This window comes from Drosophila innubila, assembly GCF_004354385.1.
Source record: "Drosophila innubila isolate TH190305 chromosome 3L unlocalized genomic scaffold, UK_Dinn_1.0 0_D_3L, whole genome shotgun sequence".
NCBI classification, from domain to species: Eukaryota; Metazoa; Arthropoda; class Insecta; order Diptera; family Drosophilidae; genus Drosophila; species Drosophila innubila.
In genome coordinates this window covers 21,475,755-21,495,456 of record NW_022995376.1, presented here as the reverse complement: position 1 = coordinate 21,495,456, position 19,702 = coordinate 21,475,755, and the positions used below count along the sequence as shown (strand labels likewise).

The 19,702-nt window shown below is 33.8% G+C and overlaps 2 protein-coding genes and 1 long non-coding RNA gene across 4 annotated transcripts; 2 read left to right on the top strand and 1 right to left on the bottom strand.

Moving 5' to 3' along the window:
• The first annotated feature begins 1,019 nt into the window (after positions 1-1,019).
• LOC117786494 lies at positions 1,020-3,728 on the top strand. The gene is made up of 2 exons (XR_004617632.1): positions 1,020-1,329; positions 3,646-3,728. It is a non-coding gene; the product is annotated as an uncharacterized LOC117786494 (long non-coding RNA).
• A 106-nt stretch (positions 3,729-3,834) lies between these two features.
• LOC117786491 (mucin-5AC) lies at positions 3,835-17,266 on the top strand. The gene is made up of 2 exons (XM_034624786.1): positions 3,835-3,960; positions 15,065-17,266. Exons 1-2 carry the CDS (start codon positions 3,867-3,869, stop codon positions 16,423-16,425), a joined length of 1,455 nt encoding a protein of 484 aa, XP_034480677.1. The 5' UTR covers positions 3,835-3,866; the 3' UTR covers positions 16,426-17,266.
• On the bottom strand, positions 17,109-19,311 carry LOC117786492 (cytosolic Fe-S cluster assembly factor NUBP2 homolog). 2 transcript variants are annotated; one of them, XM_034624788.1, is made up of 4 exons: positions 19,145-19,306; positions 18,642-19,084; positions 17,350-17,595; positions 17,109-17,233 (listed from the first exon to the last, which is right to left on the bottom strand). In XM_034624788.1, the coding sequence occupies exons 1-3, from the start codon at positions 19,253-19,255 to the stop codon at positions 17,352-17,354; spliced, it is 798 nt and encodes a 265-aa protein (XP_034480679.1). In that variant the 5' UTR covers positions 19,256-19,306; the 3' UTR covers positions 17,109-17,233; positions 17,350-17,351. The 2 variants fall into 2 exon arrangements, with proteins under 2 accessions (XP_034480679.1, XP_034480680.1); XM_034624789.1 differs by lacking the exon at positions 17,109-17,233 and having other exon boundaries at positions 17,346-17,595; positions 19,145-19,311.
• Between the last annotated feature and the right edge of the window lie 391 nt (positions 19,312-19,702).

The window sequence follows — 19,702 nt, the reverse complement described above, 5'->3', positions numbered from 1 at the left end:
GATGCTTAAAATGCATAACTTTGAGCAGTTTCAAGAACATTACTGGCAATCGAAAACACATTTGAATAATATAAAAAAATTCTTCTTTTCACAAAACACATTTAACTAAATATTATAAAAAATAAGTGATAATATTCCTCTATTTTAAATTTTCATTTTTCAAAGCTGTTGCAAATTTGAATTTCAAATGCGCAACTTAGTTAAGACTACCACCAATAGCAGTACTTTGCAAATGGGCTAGCTTAGACAATCACCTTTTTCAAGCAGTCTGGCAGCACTGTCAGCAAATCAGTACTACATCTTTCATCTTTTACAAGACTTCACCAGGGCTGCCTACCATAGAAAAAAGACCGCACTTCGGAATTTAAGTTTTAGGTAGTGGAAATATCAACATGAAAACACTTTGCAATAAATGAATAATTTGATGAAAATTCAAAATTCTAAACTTGATAAAAAATAAAGTTTAATCTATTAATGAAACTGTGAAGTTCGGCACCCCTCGGTGAGAGAAATTGAAAAATAAATTCTAAAAGAAATTTCAAAAATTTTCAAAAATTTTAAGCCCTGCAACAATTTACAAAAAAATGTTACATTCAAAATTAAAAAAAAAGGTATTTATTTTTCAAGTTACCATTTTTAGCAATGTACCCCAAATGGTACAAATTCCCAGATCGAAAAATTTTGCTGGGTGGCAGCCTTTTGGACCAAAACAGCATTTCCACGATAGTGCTGCCACTTTTTAGAGAAACCATCTACATTTCTTTTTGTGGGCCATTTTTGCGCAATTTTTAAATATTTCTAGCAAGCGAACTTGGAAAACATCCAGAACTAGCTATAAAATAGCTAAGCTGCCAACAGTGATTTGTATACAAAACAACATCCACAACAACAAGTATAAGAAAGAGCGATCGCACTCTTAAAGTATCTTTGCATTAGCAGAGAGAGACAGAGTGAGAGGCGCTGTGTCGCTCTTACTTTGTTTGCTGTGCTTGCGGTTTTTGCAAATTGTGCTCATCGCGTTTTTCATTACTACTTCAGGCAGCAACGGAATAAGACGTGTGTGCGGAACGTGAAAAATAAAAACAAGCAAGAAATACTCTACTTATATTTCAGTTGTAAACAAAAAACCAAGCGGAAAGCGAAAATCAAAACCGAGAAAATTTATAAATGAACACACGTGTGAATTCTTGCCATTAAAATGAACAAACATAAATTAATTGCCAACGATGACAATGTAATTTAAATGTTTTCGTGCAACATTTAACAAATAATACCAAAATTCAACGGTAGATAAATTGGAGTGTGTGCGATTTTTTGTTTAAGAAAGAGGTAAGTACACTTAACTGATCAACACAGCGCGTAGGTCTCATTGCCCCAATTTCATTATGTAGTGACGTTATACTGTCTGACGATCTGTCAGACAGTCGGACAATTTTTTTTTTTTTATGTTTGCCTGTCCATTTGTCTTACAAATCTCAGTGTGTGTGTATGTGTGTGTTGCTTGTTTTTTGTTTTCTTTATTGTAAAAGTTTAATTGCTGTTAGCGGCTGCTCGACCAGTTTGTTTGTTGGCTTATGACTAACAGATCCCAAGACGTCATTTAGTTTTAGGCATCATTTGTCCCCTCTTCCTCTCTCTCTTTCTCCCTCTGCTACTCCCCTTCTTCTTCAACTCCTCCTTTTGTTGGTTGGCTCAAAACTAAAATTTGCGACGCGACGCGACGACAGTGACAGCAACAGACTTTTCAGCTGGCTCTGATTGCATAAAAGCTTAATGTTGTTGTTGTTGCTGCTTCTGTCTTTTTCAAATGCGCAGTCATTGCAAAAGTTTTAAACAATTGCATTTGGACGAAATAAATATATTTATTTTCTATTGATCTTTTATTAATTACGTTTGTATAATTATTAGAGTTATTCGCAACAGTTTAACTAACATACGCACATATACAATATTCAATGTATAACAGTTATGAGGAATATGTAGAGTATAACACTTTTATTTGTATTAAAAATATTTAATATAACACTTTTAATTTATGTGCACATGTGTAACAGTTTATTGGGGAACAGTTGAATTTGATTTATAAACGACACAATAAGAACTAAGGGCTTTGATAACCATATAAAAGATATTTTTTTCGTAAAATGTATAGAAATTTATGTCAAATTTTAAAATATCTCCTTGATATAACTAAAGGAAACTTTTAAAAACCAGCCCTATTTGTTCAATCTCGGTGAAAATTCATAATAATACCTATAAAATGACATAATTACATTTTACCTTAAAAAACCTTTGCAATCGCAGAATTTGCTTAAAAAATCTATAAAAACAACAAACAATAGTTCTATTTTTGACAAATCATTATCAATTTCTTACTACTATTTATATTTATAACAATTCAAAAGTGTTATAACAAATGACTTGTGCTTTTTGTTCATTTTTTTGAGTTTCATTTGCTTTTGCTTAAGCTTGTTTCCGTATCTTTTGGATTTCGTTATTGTGTGAAATTTACAGCGGCATAAATAATTAATTTCATTTATTGCCATCTTTAATTACATAAACTCGAGCAGTTATCTTTTCGCCTTTATCTATACAATATTTGCGTTAAGGGGGAAACTCCCTTTATCAAGTGTATTAAAATCTTCGATATGCCCTGAAGAATCGCTTATTTGGTATTTCTTTTCCTCTTTTTTTTTTGTATTTGTAATTCTTGTTTCTTTTTTTTCTTTTTTTTTTTAAAATATACTCGCGCAGCACAGTTGCTGCGTGTGTCTTTGTATGTGTCTTCATAATTTTGTATTATTTGTCGATTCGACAAAAGATAGCTTATCATGCCACTATAACATATGCCAAACTGATTGGCTTGATAAGTCCAACTTGATATCAGTACGACAGTTTCAAACGCCAGCCCCAACACAAATACCAATACACGGATACAAAAACACCGAAACCGAAACCAAACACCCAACAAATCACAAAAACAAACTCATTAGTCGACAGCTTATATACCCTGTAGACGTTGTAACAGTGAATAATAAGCATGCATTTAAAAAGTATGCAAGTTAAAAATATGCAAATGACTCAAAACACAAAAAAATATTGTTTAAATATGAAAATATTCGTTTAAAATGTAATGTCAAAATTCTGAGAAATTTTTAAATGTATTATGGAATTGAATATTTTATATTTTTTTAATCAAACAATGTGCTAATCCACATTAGAAATCTTTAGAACTGTTTTTTATTGTTTTTTTTTTTTAAATAATAAAAATAAATAGTCTTAAACTCGGCGAATCTTAATTGGAAATTCCCAGTTGGAATTGAAGAAACTAACAGCTTATTTTTGACTAAAGACTAGTTTGTTCCTTTTAAATTGGAAATCCTCATCAGCAAATAAAACCAACTCATTTAGTTTAAAGTACAGGGTAAAAACCTTGCAGACAAGCTTACGGCGCAATAAAAAAAATTAATGTGGATTGCAATTGACTAAAGCAAGAAATAGCCTCAACTAACAACACATAACGCGGACCCAGACAGTCCCCGCCCCGCCCCCTACTCATCTACCCACTACACGCCCCTGGCAACAAAAATTGAAATTCAACTGGCAGTTGCTAATTTTGGTTATTTTTCGCTCTTTTTTTTACAGTTTTACGCTTTCAGGATCTCAACCTACATCAACAAAACGCGTTTTATATTTTTTATCAAATCAAATTTACATAATATTTGATTGCAAAAAAAAAAAAAAAGACAAGCTACGTCAAATAGTGTTGATTGAAACGATTAAAACAACTTTTGATATAGTATAATAATACTTACATACAAGAGCGATAAATCGATAAGTTTTGTCGTTTAAAAAGTTATCACAGCATGGCACAGATTTTGGGTCTACAAATTTTGTGTGTGGGTTTTTTACTGATTGGAGCTGGATGCGAAGGCGGATCATCACCAGCAGCATTGTCAGGTGAGTTCCGAGAATCATTATGTATTTCAAAATATGTGGAACATACGACGCATTAACTCATGCGGATTTTTTAAAAATAGATAAGAGAGAAATTTTGCTTCATTTTTGTTTCAGTATGTTTTGGCCATAAAATAAGCAGTTCAATCCAACAAATGAACTCATTTATAAACTCATCAAGTGACTCATCGACGCTTAATGATCTTTTGTTGATCCGTTTTTCTTTATTTCGCTGCCATTTCAAGCTTTTTTTTATGGCTTTAATAGCGCCCATAGCAATCTGCCAAAAAATATTTGTATATGCGACCTTATTACGCGAAAGATATTGAGATTCTCGAGATTCCCAAAAAAAATGTAAAAATAGCAAAACGACGTCACATGCTCGACATTATTATAGTGACGTCAAGAACTATTCTACGTTATTTATAAGGTGGCATACTATGTATCTATAGAGATACATATACATTTATAGAGATCGTATCCCCATTGCGTTTGTTTTTGTTTATATTTGTCGTTGTTATTTTCTTCTCTTTTATTATTTCTTTTCTACAAACACATGTTTTGTTGTTGTTTTCTTTTTTTTTTTTTGTGTTTTAATTTGTGTATATTTTGTTGTTTTGATTTTGCGGCTTTTGTTTTTGTGGGTTTTTGAAACAATTTCATTGATAATTTCCATAGCGTGTATGGGTATATTTTTGTTGATTCAATTTGTTTATTTGTACTTTGGGCGAGAGGTTGCCCTTGTGCCCAGCGAACGAGATAGACCAAAAAGGGAGTGAAGGGGCTTTGCCTATTACGTGTTCGCTTGTCATGGGAGGTGCTTTTTGAGGTAACCCAATTACTTATACAACTAATAGAGCGCCGATCCCAACAAAGGCATTGAAAGAGTTCGCCGCCCATCGATGAAAGCAGAAACAACGACTGCCAAATTAATTGAGCAATTGTGAGGCGTTCGAATAATTGTTTATTGCCAGATAAAATAATGGAAATTTTAATATTCCACCAACTAATCGATTAGCTAAACAATAATAAATTGATACTAAAAATACGAGCAAAGACTACGGAAATAACAAGCAACATTTGTATTAAGTAAGGTCATTATTAACGAGAAAAGTTTGTTTGAACTTGAATTGGGTGTAAAATAAAGAACAATTTGATTAGTAATCGAAATGTATTATTATAAAAAGTAAAAATCAATGCTCTGAATTATTTTACAAAATTTTTTTTTTAATAATGGTTGAATTAAAGTACAATGTAAACATAATTTTGATTAGCTAAGGAAATATACGAAAAAAAAAATTATGAAAAAAGATTTTATGATATTTTTTGCATGAAAATAAGTGATAGTTTTATACGACCAAGCAATAATAAAAAATTGTCGAACAGCACTTTAAGATAATATTATTAGTCAAAACGGACAAAATTCCTTAGATATCCGCGAGTCATAAACCAAAACAATGTGAGATAAGGTCGAAGTTTCGTAGAATCCAGCATCGCGTGGGAATGATAAAATAAAACTTTGATTCTATTATCAGAGGGTGATGAATTTATACTACCATTTTTATCCTAAACTAACCTAACTCAAGAAAAAACTGTATATTCATCGAAAAAAAATTATAAAATGAATGCATTTACATAAGAAACACATATTTATAGTTATTCCTGATTAAAATGGAGATAAAATATCCCCAACAATTAATTAACTATAAAAACAGCAACAAATTACTTCCGTTAATGGAGTCGGCACCAAAAAATGTAGTTCGAGTCCAGTAATAAACTTGTATACAACACCACAAAACACCAATCAATAACGGATAGAGAGGGAAATATGGAGAGAATAAAATACTATGAGAAAGAGGTAGTCATAGAAAGAAAGTGAACAGTTGTGTTATACTACCAGTATCAAGGCCAAAATAATACTGAATTTGCATAAGCAACCCCCAAAAACAACTTTCGTCTAGGGGGAGTCATAGAGCTACCTGATAGTTTCTGTTAGCCCTCTAGCTTTAGGCCTAAACAAACTTCGATTTAGTGTTGACAATTTGCATAGTCAACTCGAGCGCGACTTCAACTGACATTAGAGAGAGTGTGTGTATTTGTGTGTGTTAGTAAATGAGTGGTTTCGTGGTTTTCGTGGGCACAACAAGGTCAAAATATGCCACAATTAGCCACGAATAAGTTAAGGCTAAAAAAAACCAGGTAAAAGTGACAGCTGAACGAGTTAAATTTAGACAAATCTGACAGACACACAAAGAGCATAGCCAAAAGCGAAAGGTCTCAAAAAGAAAGAAAAAATTGAGATCAATATGTATAGATACAATGGGTAGATCGAAGGTATAATACGCTAAATAATTTTAATAACAGTCATAGTTATTTATAGATAAATATAAACGTAAACATTTATATAATTTGCTAAACTCACTTTTGAGTCTGCTTGTTAGATACCATAAAGCTATTTTTTTAGGGTATTATGTATGCACATAAGACAATGTCATCTATTTTTTTTTTAATCAGTCGACAATCTCGCAAGTGCAATTGTTGTATCTGAATCTGTATTTGTATCTCAGCGTATCTGTATCTGTTGTTGGTGATAAAACGCATAGGAATGTGTTAGCTAAACATTTTCATTCTTTCTATTTTGCAAACACAATACAGGGCGCAAATGTTAATAAAACAACAACAACAACCACCCGCGACTTAGTTAGACGCGCTTGAGATAACTCCAAGATAAAAAAAAAAACGAATCTAAACAACATTCCACAGCGTCAAAATAAAAATTCATTCGTTTTGCTTTTGGCTTTTTAGTTTGGTATAAATAAAAAAAAACTTAAATGAGAACAGAGTCACCAACTCTTTCTACGAACTGCATTTCACTGTTGATAAGCAACTTTACAAATGACAATCTCAACTTGGACTTTGCACTTGATTTGACCTTCATGAAATGCCTCGTATTTCTCCTCTTCTATTAGGAATTCTACACAGACTACGTATGTGTATGATTCAAGTGCCTTGAGAACTCATATTGGCCAGAAAGATAGATAGATGTCGATGGATAGATAGCTCATAATGTGCAGATCCGCATGCCTTTTAAACATTCCGCAAATTCCATTCACACACTTCAAGTACACACAAACACATGCATACATTCATTGCACTTGTATAAGCACTTCTTAGATTGTTTTTTATCAATTACTTGAAGTACTACAAACAGTGGGGATTATCTGCAAAATTAAAGCAAAGTCGATTGCGTATACTGCGCAGATATTTTCTAATTTTCTATAATAGTTAAAAAAAATTATGTTATGCATACAAGAATTTTACAGAGTTAAGGGCTAGTTACAATGAAAGCGAAACGACCGCGGAATGAAAGCTCCATACCAAAATAACGTTAAAAAAAAAGTACGCTGTTTTTTCTATAAATTTCGCAACTCTAGTTTTATTTTCCAACGAGATCTTAGGAGAGTAAATGAAATATGTTGGAGATTGAAAAGCAACCCCAGGAAAATAATTATATTTGCATAGGCAGTTTATCAAAAAAAAAATATATATAATTTTAAGCATAGTAATATAATATTTAATTTAAGACTATTAAGATCAACAATTGTGTTGAGCTCCTTTATCTGAATAATAACACAATTGATGAATCAGAATTAAACGTAAGCTCTAAAAATAATTTGATTAAGTACATTCACTATGCAACTTGATCAATACGTAAGAAAAGAGAAAGAGAGACCTGGGAACAAGTTATAAAATTGGGAACTCAGACTCTTTATAAGCATCATAAAAATGTGTGGTGTTGTTGTTGATTACGTTGATAACAGTGGACTGTCCAAGTTGATATCGGGCCACTACGTCATTTCTTAATTAATACGGTTTATTCACCTTGGTATTAGCCTTTAATCTATGGCAATAGCAAATGCAGTTAACTAATTTGCTATTGACCTTCTTATGTATAAGTTTGTATATCAAAACAAATTCTCTTATCACTTGTGAATTGAGTTTCACAGGCGCATGCCAAATGCATTAGTCATTCGTCTTTTCAGTATTTTAGCCTAGAGTTTAGTTTAGAATTCCAGCTAAGAATAGTGACAAAGAGAGAGGAGAAGAGAAATAGTAAGGTAGCACATAATTATTCATGAGATGCGTCATTTCCAGACACATTTTCGATTAAGTGTATTACCCGTCGTCTGCCTCGGTCAATTGGAACGGCCCAAAACATTTTGTGTTGCCAGGGCACTTAATGTCCGGCATGTGGGCCGGAAAAACAATACAGATTAAGTGCAAAAACATCTGCGCGGAGGTGGACACGCAAAAACAACTCAATGCGAGCTGCAAATTTATTGAAAACTCGATTTTTGCACTGCAGTAAATAGTATTTGAGCTGTGAACTTGTGGAGACTAAGTTTGGGTATTTCACAACATTGAGCTATTTAGTAGAGAATTTGTCAAAAGTTAGGATAACTAACTAGGAGAACTATCCTATAAACTAGCCATAATACTTTTGTAATAGTTATCCCATTCTATATTTGGCAAGTATGGCTGTACAACAAATACGAAATTTAGGGCTTTAAAATACCCCATAAGTCAATAATTCTACCCATATTCACTTGGGTTTCTTACTTTAAAATCCCCAACTCAATTAAATTATTAGTTTACAGGGTATCCTAAATGTGTGTCGCTCGCGTTGCGCTCATTTCAAAAGCATCGATTACATGTGCGTTAGATATCTTTTACAGTTTTGAGCAAAAATGAAATGAATCGTTTATAAAGCTGAGCTCACACATGTCAGATATCTGGCAATGTTCATGCTTTATACATATATATATACATATATATGACATACGCTTGCGTATGTATGTATATATGTCCATTCGTATATAATTAATGTCTGTCATTAAGTGGAGCAAATTCTCTTTAATCGTTTGCTGTGTGATTTAATTAATTGTTGAAATGACAAACTATTAACACAGTTAATATGCGTTGAGACAGGAACTGAAAACTTGAAAAAAATAAAACAACTAAGACAAAACATAAATGGAACAATTAAGTCAATATCATGGACTTAAAAATTACTCGCATTATAAAAATAATTATTTATTATATAAGTATTGTGATACTTTATTCAAAATATATGTGTTTTCTTTTTACAAGTTTTCAAGATCAGAAATCTAAAAAACTAGTGTTATATTCAAAAATTGATAAGCAATTTTCAAGTAGTAATTCGTAATTTTAGTCAGCGGCCTTTTCAATACTCCAAAGATTCTTTATAACTGACTTGAGTATAATACTATGTCATGTCTATAAATATACCAAAATTATTAGCAATAACTTTTATAGTTTCAGAGTTACAGATGAACAAGATAGTCATAAATGAAGTAGGAGTGTTTTAAATATAAACTCTGCATTAACAATATCAGTCAAGAGAGGAATATTCTTTTAACAAGCCCTTTATCTACCCTTAATTATGATGCTTTTAGTGCATCTCATAAAGTCATTTAAAGGTCAACGCCCACACATCGATCAAAAATACACATTTATATAGATTGTATCAAGAACTTAAGCAAAATCGAGTTCGAAATCACAGCACAGTCATGCATATTAATGAGTTGCCTGCATGCATACATATATGTTCAATATATATCCATAATTGATATAAGTATGTTTATATCTTCCAGCTTAAGCCCATTCAAAATAACAATAAAAATATAAATGTATTATAAACAGATATTAACGACATCTGTTCAGAGATATCACATAACACATTTACGTGCATTAACCAGACGCTTTTGGCTAATAATTTAATTTGTAATTGTTGCAATTTGAGCACAAATAAAAATAATATCACAACAATAATTACCACGAGTAGTCCAAAGTTCAGAACAAACGCTGCCGGCATACTGAATGCGATAGATATTCCCCCGATTAGTCGCCGTTCTCTTTCACTCTCCCTCTCTCTTTCGTATTTTTCCCTCCTATATCTCTCTCTTTCTCGAACTCTATATAAGGTAGCGTTTGTTTTGACGCATAATTAATAACACTTTTTGGGGGTCTCGGCTACTAGTCGCAGCTTTATACGATTTATGTACAGATGTACGACCATATATATGTATTATAATTGATCTATAATTAAGATAAGCTTTCTTGATATGATGATGAAAAATGTTTTGTTTACGCAATTTCCAGCGAATTGCGCATATAAACCTTAAGTACACACACTCGCACACACACACAAACACACGTTCAGTTAGGTGTGTGGGCTTCACACATCGAGTGCTATGGATAGAATTAGATAAAAGCTACTCCGAAGTCAGGGACAATATCTAAAAAATATGTATATATGTAGATACGAGTCTACAAACTACAAATATTCACTTCAAGCAACCCTTACATTCCATAAAGGTGATTGATCAATCATATACAAATACATACACACACACACATGCACACATAGTCTAATGTTGAAGGGGGATTTTATAATCAGTTTGTTTGCCATATCATTAGTGGGTAAGTGTGGCGAAAGTGGAAACGCTTTAGACAAACAAATCACAGTCGTAAGCGGGATTGATCGAAGAGTCTTAAGTTCAGGGGAATCGCGTGTGCCAAGTGCACTCCATATACCCTGTAATTTTAGCTCAATATGGTATCATAGATGAACAGGTTGAAGCTCGACTATATATGGTATATGGTGATATTTTACAAAAATTTGTGCAGCACATTTAATGAATAACTAGAGAGTCAAACTATTAAATTGGGAAAAGGATATTCCACAAAGCAGAATAGAAAATTTAAATGATTTTACAAAAAAATAAAGTTAAGGCTCTTTTAAGGATATAATGAGAATTACCTATTTATTTAAAGTCAACTTAGTGCAGTTCACCAAGATTCATTTAAGTAAAATGGAAAATTATATTTGAAAATTTCATTTAAATTAAATGGAAATGAAAAATAATATTAAATTTCATTTAAGAGTACTCAAGAGAGTAGAAATTTAAAAAATTGTGCAGATTTGAAATAGGCAGGTTGATAGTTATAAAGTAGAAGTTTCACGAAAAAAAAAGAATGAAAACTGAATAACTGAAATTCACAATACCGTTATGATTCCGATTCTCCAAAAACCACAAATTAGTTAGAAAAACGATCATATTTATAAAAAAAATTATTTTAAAAACGATATATGCAATAAGTTGACAATAATATAATATCTCAAGAGGTTAACAGCTGCCCAATTGGTAAAAGCTTAAAAAAGAAAGGAAGTTCACCTGAGAGCGTAAGCTCACTTGCTAGTAAAAGCTCCGCTGAGAACGAATGCTTGATAGATATTGCACAAGTACTTGCTGATATACCTCAAAGTTTCTACTCTCAATAAATTTGTTAATGCGCAAAAGCTGTGTGAAGTGAGGAGAAGCTTTTCTCTAATTTGAAATACAATCAACTGTTTATGCGCATTCATAAATTATAGACGATTTTCAAACATTGTCAAATTTGTCTGTTTTAAAGCATACCCAAAAGTCTGACAAATGATATACGACAATAATTATGAACAAATTTACAGAACGTGATTGACGTGTTTTTCTGAAGAGGCAGGCGGGAAAACACAATATTTAGACAATTTTGAGCATAATTTGAGTTGGGTTGCGTTTGTGGTTGCGGTTTTGGTTTTGGTTTTGGTTTATGTTCGGAGTGTGTAAACGCGCAGTTAGATCTAAGTTAAGTTAAGAGACTGAAACTTCAATTATTTCAGACTGTGAGTTGCTGTAACGGCTCTGGAAACGTTTACTGGTTGTTTCTCCTCTCGACCTTAACGCAAAGTTGTAGTTAAGATACGAGACGGCGACCTCCTCTTCATGTTTTAAGCATTCTTTTTTTTTTAGTTTATTTTGTTGCTCAGTCTTTAAGTAATTTTGCATGTCAGGCGGCAGCAACGAGGCTGACAGAGGCGACGGACGGCGTGTCAACAAACTTGCCAGCTAATTGTACTAAAATAAAAATTTATTTATTTATTTTCGTAAAATGCCGATGACGCTAGAAGTTTACGTAGACTCGCTTGTTTCATCTGGAAACTGGAAAACAGATTGCACTTTTGCATGCAACCTTCGACTGTAGATCAATCAAAAAACAAAAAAAAAAAAAAAACGAGAGAAAAAACACCATGAAATATGAAATATGTGAATTCTCACAGCAACAACAACATTGTCAGAAAGTGACGTAATTAGCACTTCTGGTATTCGCCGTATAGCCCGTATCTCAGATACCACCTACCAAACCGCTAATGAGAGTAGTCGACCCAATTGTGAAGACGGATATGTGCCTAGTTAATTTGCATCGTGTTGAAAGACCTTTGAACGTGTCTATTTACCAGTTCTTTTTTTTTTTTTTTAATTTTGCCAGTTTTAACTGCGTATCTTGCCTTTTTTCTGCTGACCAATCGGGTCAATAAACCCAACAATATGAAACAAATAATAATAATAATAATAATAAAGACTGAACTGAACTGAAAAGCGAATAGCAGAAAAGCGAAAAGAAAGCACATCCAAAGTGATTTTATATTTATTAAAAAAATTTTTTTTTTTTGTTCGGTTGGTTCTTTTATTTTACGCTGAGCCAACATTTAATTCGTTTACAGCGCTTTTCCAGCGCTTCGATTCGTTTCAGAATGAATTTTGTAAATTCTGCAGATCTATAGTTTGATTGATTCTCCTCTTTCCATTACTCCCTTCCCATCTCTTGATCATACGTGTAGTCGTATCATAATAACTACTGACTGCCCTAGAATTCCACTTTTTGTCGCAGATCACGCAAACTATCGTGACGCCCTTCTATGCGATTCACAATAGAACAGCACAAGCATATGAACCGTTATCTTCTGAATGCTAACGACCAAATTAATACTCTTACAAATGTTTAAAGTACTAGCTTTATATCATAACTAACAGATTTTGAGCTAATTTGTTAATATAATTATTAAATATATTCATTAGGCTTTTGTGTACCATAACTCATTTTTTGACCAATTGTTTCTACGGAATTGTCATTTCATTTAAATTTTTAATAGAATCAATAGAATTTAAAATATCTTCAAATCGTGCAAAATATTTTAGGAAATAAAAAAAGAATTTTTAAAATTTTTTTCTTATAATGATTTCATTTATTAATTTTTTTTACATATTTTTTCAACCACACAATAGCTATACTGTGATACTAAAATTGTTCAGTGTGTAATTTTCGATACAGTTTTCTGACACTTTCAAAAGTCAAAAAATTATAACACTCAGCAAAGGGTATAAAGGCCAATTTTATATATTGTCGCCCCATATACATACATACTACGTATAGAGATGATATTTGCCTGATAGCGTAACTTATATCTATTTTAAATTATGTTCAATTGAATGCGCTGCGCTTCACCTATATGCGGTTATATGACGTCAATTTATCATAAACAGAAAACCACAGCAGCATCAACAACAAAAAGAAAACGAATCAAAAGTCTTGAAAATATTTCGGAAAGTTTGTAATGAAATGCGACGCACTTTGTAAAGGCCAAATGATAATAGTAACAATAATATTAATAATAATAATAAAATTGAAGCGATCCGTAGAATAGAGCGTGATATGCCACATTGAAAATTATTGACTCAATGAAAAAATAGATCTATGGTTCGATCGATCGATCGATCGGTTCGATTCCATTCGATTGATCGGTGCAAAGAAATTCTTGACAAAAATCAAACACAAAAATAACTTTGTTATTGTTACTTTTGTGTTTTGTTATTGTTCTTGAATGCCATTCCACATTTCTCCCGATCTTTCCCCTCACGCTCCAGCATTCGGTAATTCAATGATAAAATGTCAAAAATCAATAACAATAAATAAACGAGAGTATGCCTCTTTGTACTTTGTATCCCAATTTCTTTTTTTTCGGGGGCTGTCCCTGGGCACTTGTCCAACCATTCACGATCTTTTTAGCATCGGTCAACTGGTCCCCAATATGCGGCTAATCAAATTGCAATTTTTATAAATTTACCTAAAGAGCGATTAATTAATACGGTCTGATGTTTAAGACAATCAGTTGATAGTAAATTGTCATTGAAGTGTTCAAAAACCAACATCTTCTGATATTAAGAATGACTTAATTTCCTCATAAGTTTGACATACGATCCACAACATCTAACATGTAACTAGAAACCACATCTGATAAGTTTTCAATGTGCATACAATTTCCTGCTGTAAGACTATAAACAAACAAAGCCATTGAACAACAAAATATCATCCACAAACTAATTTCTTTATTTAAGCTTTTACCTTTTTTTAACGACCTTTAACCAATTCAGACTTAAATTAAGCTTAACTCAATTTAAAAACACATTTTATCAGTCTAACGCATTTAGCATCCACTTACCATCCATGCATTACTCCCATTTAAAAAATATTTCAACACCTGTCTAGCTCTATTATATCCAACTACTTATAACCACATATTGATATGCACGCATATTTAATTGTAGCATCCACTTATCATCCACACATTGTACTCAATTTTAAATATATTACCATTAACACATGATTCCCAATTGCAAATATATTTAATTACCCGTCTATTATATCTAACTTTATTCATATTCACACTTCAATCAAGCTTAAACACATTATATGAATTCAGAAAAACCTATCATCTACATACGATCCACAGAGCTACATAGATCACTCTATAGCTATAATAAATATCAATGTCAATACACAATATTGATATATACGCAAATTTTTTTGTAGCATCCACTTAATATCCACACATTGATCCCACTTTTAAATATATTTTGTCTATTACATCTAACTATATTCATATTCACACTTTAATCAAGCTTAATCACATTTTATGAATTCAAAGACACTTACCATCCACATGCGATCCACAGAGCTCAAAGCTATAGCAGGGTCAATTTTATTATACTTATATATCTATATATATTTTTTAGACACGCATACAAACCACTTATTATCCACATGCAGTCCACAATTTTGGAAATTTGCGAGCTACTCAAGCTTATCAATCATTTGGAAACATGTCACTTAGGTGTTAATTAAGCTTTTGCGACCTCTTTAATTGCAGACTCTGAATCATATATAGACGAATGCAAATGGTTCAAATGTCCGGAACCGGAAGCGACGGAATGTCCAGCTGATAGCAGCATCGATGAATTCGTTGGAATCCTATTGAATCCATTGGATATTAATCATGACACAAGGGCTAAACGTGATCTCCAGTCGAAATGTTGTGGCATGCCACGTTGCCGTTGCAACAAATGCCCAACGCGACCCCAATGTAAAGCAGATGAGGTGCTCATCGAGTTGAGCCAGGGCAATGGACAGCCGGGCAATTGTTGCACGCAGTACAGATGCGGCAAGGAGCCGCAATGTGAGGATGGGGAAAGCGCCTTAATCTATTGGCCGGACAAGTGCACCAAGTGCAACAGCTGTAAGCCACCGTGCATCGATATCTGCTATCAGTCGGATGAGAGTTCACCCAGTAATTGCCTGACGGATGACAAAGAGATTAAATTCAATGACGATATCTGGTTTCAGGGACACGGTTGCGTCAAATGTGTCTGCAGTGAGGGACAAAGTCTCTGCCAGGAATCCTCTTGCAAGCCAGCTGAATGCAAGAATCCCGTCAAACTGCCCGATGTCTGCTGTCCCGTTTGCCTGGAGGAAATATCCAGCTCCACAACGGCTGGCACGCCAACCACAGCTGCAAATGCAACCACTGAAGCCGCTGTGGTGCAGAGCAGTGCCACAACACAGAAAATCATTGAGAGTGCGACAGAGAAGCACGTCAAGGAAGGCACCTCAACGATCTCTAGCAGCACAAGTGAATCCTTTGAAGAAACCACAGAGACCACAGAGCTGCCCGAAGTTGAAGAAACAACTGAAAAATCAATTGAGATTGAGATTCCAGAGATTGTCAACACCGACACAGATAGCCTGGAAACGGAGACAACCGAGGATCTGCTTAGTTCTACCTCAGCGCCAGCTACAAGCACAACTCTCAACGATGAAGTGGAACAGGAAACAACAGTGACAGCCATGGATGATCCGGAATTGGAAATCAGTAGCAGCAGCACTTACACCACTTCCAGCACATCTTCCTCCTCAGCTTTAACGACCGAACGTCCGGAAGCATTGTCCACCTCAGCTCCGTCAGCACTCACTCCGGAATCGACCAGCTGGCATAGTGATTTACCTATAGAGGATAGCACTTATCGTATGGCCAGTCCAAATGGTGCAACGCATACAACGAATCTGACAGATATAATGTATGTGTTGATAGCAGTCGTTGTCATCATAATCGTGATCATCATCATCATAATCCTTTTCAACTTCATCTTTCAACGCCGTAAAAAGATGTACAGCTCGGTGCCACATTCGGATTGCAATCTGAGCGAGAATACAAATACATCCGATCTTGTATAGTTTTCCTAAATTTAAGCGAAACTTTAATTTCATTGATAACTCTCGCCTAAAGACAATGCTCCAGCAGAATCTGTAATTTTGCAATTGATATCATAAACGAAACAAGGCAGAAGAAGCAGATGAAGAAAAAAGAAAAACAAAACAAAAACAAAAATATATATCTATAATTATTTATTATTATTTTGTATTATTTAACGATCTATTTGATTATGCATTGTGATAATATGGCATCTACTGAGTTAAAAAAAAATCAACAAAAAACAAAACAAAAAACGAAAACAAAACAAAATTAACCGATTAAGTAAAACAATATAGTATTAAGTTGAGTTCAAGAAAGAATTGTGCTTGATTTTGCCGTTTACACGATGAAGTGAATACATGAAGATTACCATGTGTAGATCTCATAAATAATTCTACACTTTTTATTGCTATTAATTAATTAAACAACATTGATCATGAATTGAATTCATCGTGTAAATAACCAACTTTACTTGAATTTGGCAATTATGTAAGTCAAGACTTAACCATACTATAAAAATATCTATACACACATACATCTTTAAATCGCTTACACACATACATCCACACACACACACACATACACGCACAACAATCTTGTCTCAAACGAAAGAAAGAAATATGAAAAAGAAAAAAAACAAGAAAAGGGAATTACACCGCACTGATTACACATTCCTTTTGAAGCGTTTTTTATTTCTACTTTAATTACATATTTACATATACAAAAAATGAAATGAAATACCAAAGCTCTTAGTAGTATCGTTGCCGCCTGGCCCCATTTTTTGGTTAACTGAAATAAAAGATAACGAAATCTACTACACAACTTGCGTCTCAAATATATATATAAATATATGCATGTATTGTATATATTTGTATATCTGGTTATTTCTGGGGGGGACTACTTACGCTTAAGCAGGCGTTGGCACTGCCGTCGTCAGCGCATCTAAATGTTGCACAATACCGCGCAATACTTGCGCCGTACTCGAATCGGGTAGCTCGTTTAACACCGAAGCCGTGGTACCAGCCAATACGCCCACACGTGGATCGATGGGCAATGTGCCCAAATGTGGCACCTGTGCCAGCTGTGCCAACTCCACGCCGCCATTCGAGGAGAATATGTTGGTGCATTCCGTGCAATGTGGACAAACGAAGCTGTTAATTGAAAAGGTATGATTCAAAATATTAAGTATTTATATGCCTAGATAGATGCATTGGCTTAATCTAGAAGGTAAACAAAGAATGACTCAATACAATCTACAAGAAAAGCATTTATTCAAATAGAAAGTTTCACCTAATGTGCAAAATGACACTAGCTTAAAGTGTCTCAATAGTGAGCCTGCAGCATTCCGCTTAAAACAATCTTTTGCGTGCATATCGTTTAAGATTTTTATTTAATTTCATGGATTTTCTTTAAAGTTCACTAGCTGAAAGAGGCTAAATAGCGTTGAACTCTTTAAGGTGCTTTTAAAGCTTTCTTTATATGCATTGAAATGTTGAAAAATGCAAACGCAAATTCACCTAGAAAAATATCAACTCCTGTTTATTATCAATTTAGCATGTTATTATTAGCATATCTTTAGTGATTTTAATTCGATCCTGACAAGATTATTATTATTGTTTATTTAAAACTTTCTGATGCTACAAGTAATAAGACTTGTAAGTTAAGATTGGTAAAGAAAACTCTTTTGTTAGGACCAAAACTTAAATAACCAAAAAAAACAATTTTCCTTGAAACATAATTTTCTTAAATTAGAGAACTAAAAACATAAATTATGCATAGCATTACATCTCAGTTTTTATGCAACGACTATTTTATATTGATTTTATAGACAACTTGCAGACTTGGACGGTTTAAGGTGCATTCAAAGCTTTGTTTTTGCGATAACTAAGTGGGTCGCTAAGCTAATGTTGTTGCTCTGCTGATCTGCTCATATTTGAAATAATAATATACTAGCTTAAAGTGGTGGTAGGCAAGGGACAACTTTTATGCAGATTAAGGTGATTTCGAAGCTATTCAGCATGCAGCTAAAATTTGCATTGCATCATCACCATAAAAAATTTAGTTAAAGCTTTAAAGTGCCTTAATAAATGCATATATTTTTGGTAGTCAGTTTTGGCATCTATTTAAATAGCACCAACTGCACCTCTCATTATTTATTGAGCTTATCAGTTACTGCTTCTTGGCTGCATTGACTCACCCGCTCATATTCTCGACAATGCCCAGCAGCTTGATGCCCGTCTTCTTGCAAAATGTTATCTCTTTGCGCACGTCATCCAAAGCGACACCCTGCGGCGTAGTTACAATAATCGCCCCGTTGCAGGGAACCTCTCGCATGCATTCCATGACTGTGATATGCTCATCTGAGGTGCCGGGCGGGGTGTCGATGATTAGATAGTCTAGCTCCTCCCATTTGACGTCCGTTAGAAACTGCCTGATCATCATTGTTTTCTTGGGTCCCCGCCAAATCACTGGATCACTGCGGTTCTTCAGCAGAAATCCAATGGACATGACAGCAAGTGTTTTGCTCTCATCTGTATAAATGGGCACCCAGCCATCGTCACATTGGTAAATATCGCTGTTCTCGAGACCTAGCAAATATGGCACACTGGGACCGCATAGATCTATGTCCAGCAGGCCAACCTAATAACATCAACAACAGCATGTAAATTAACATTTATTTACATTAATTTATTTATTTACCTTGTGACCTGTTGCACGCAATGCCAAGGCCAATTGTGTGCTAACTGTTGATTTGCCCACGCCACCTTTGCCCGAAAGCACTACAATGACATTTTTAACTTTGTCTAACATTATTGATTACAATTTAAACAACAATATTTAATGTAATTTCATCAGTACAAATGTGGAACAGCTGTTGACCAGATCGGAAAATTCTGTAGGGTTGGCAGCCCCAAATAGCACATGCTGCCAGATCGGAAAATTCTGTAGGGTGGCAGCCCCAAATAGAGCAAACAAATATGGACAATATTGAAAATGTTACAATATAACAATTATATAATTACAACTTTGTCGTTTTGAACAATTAAATAAATTCGTATAATCAAAATAAAACCGGTGGTGGTTGGTTACTTTCCTGCGACTTATCATCATCGAAACTTAACTTGCGTCTACGTTTTGCAATCTTCGCTGCCGCGACTTTCTCTTTCTTGTCCTTTTTCATTTTCGTTACTTTGTCTATCAAAAATGGATGACGTCGCTGCCAAAGATGGAATAAACATTCAATAATTGATTAATTTC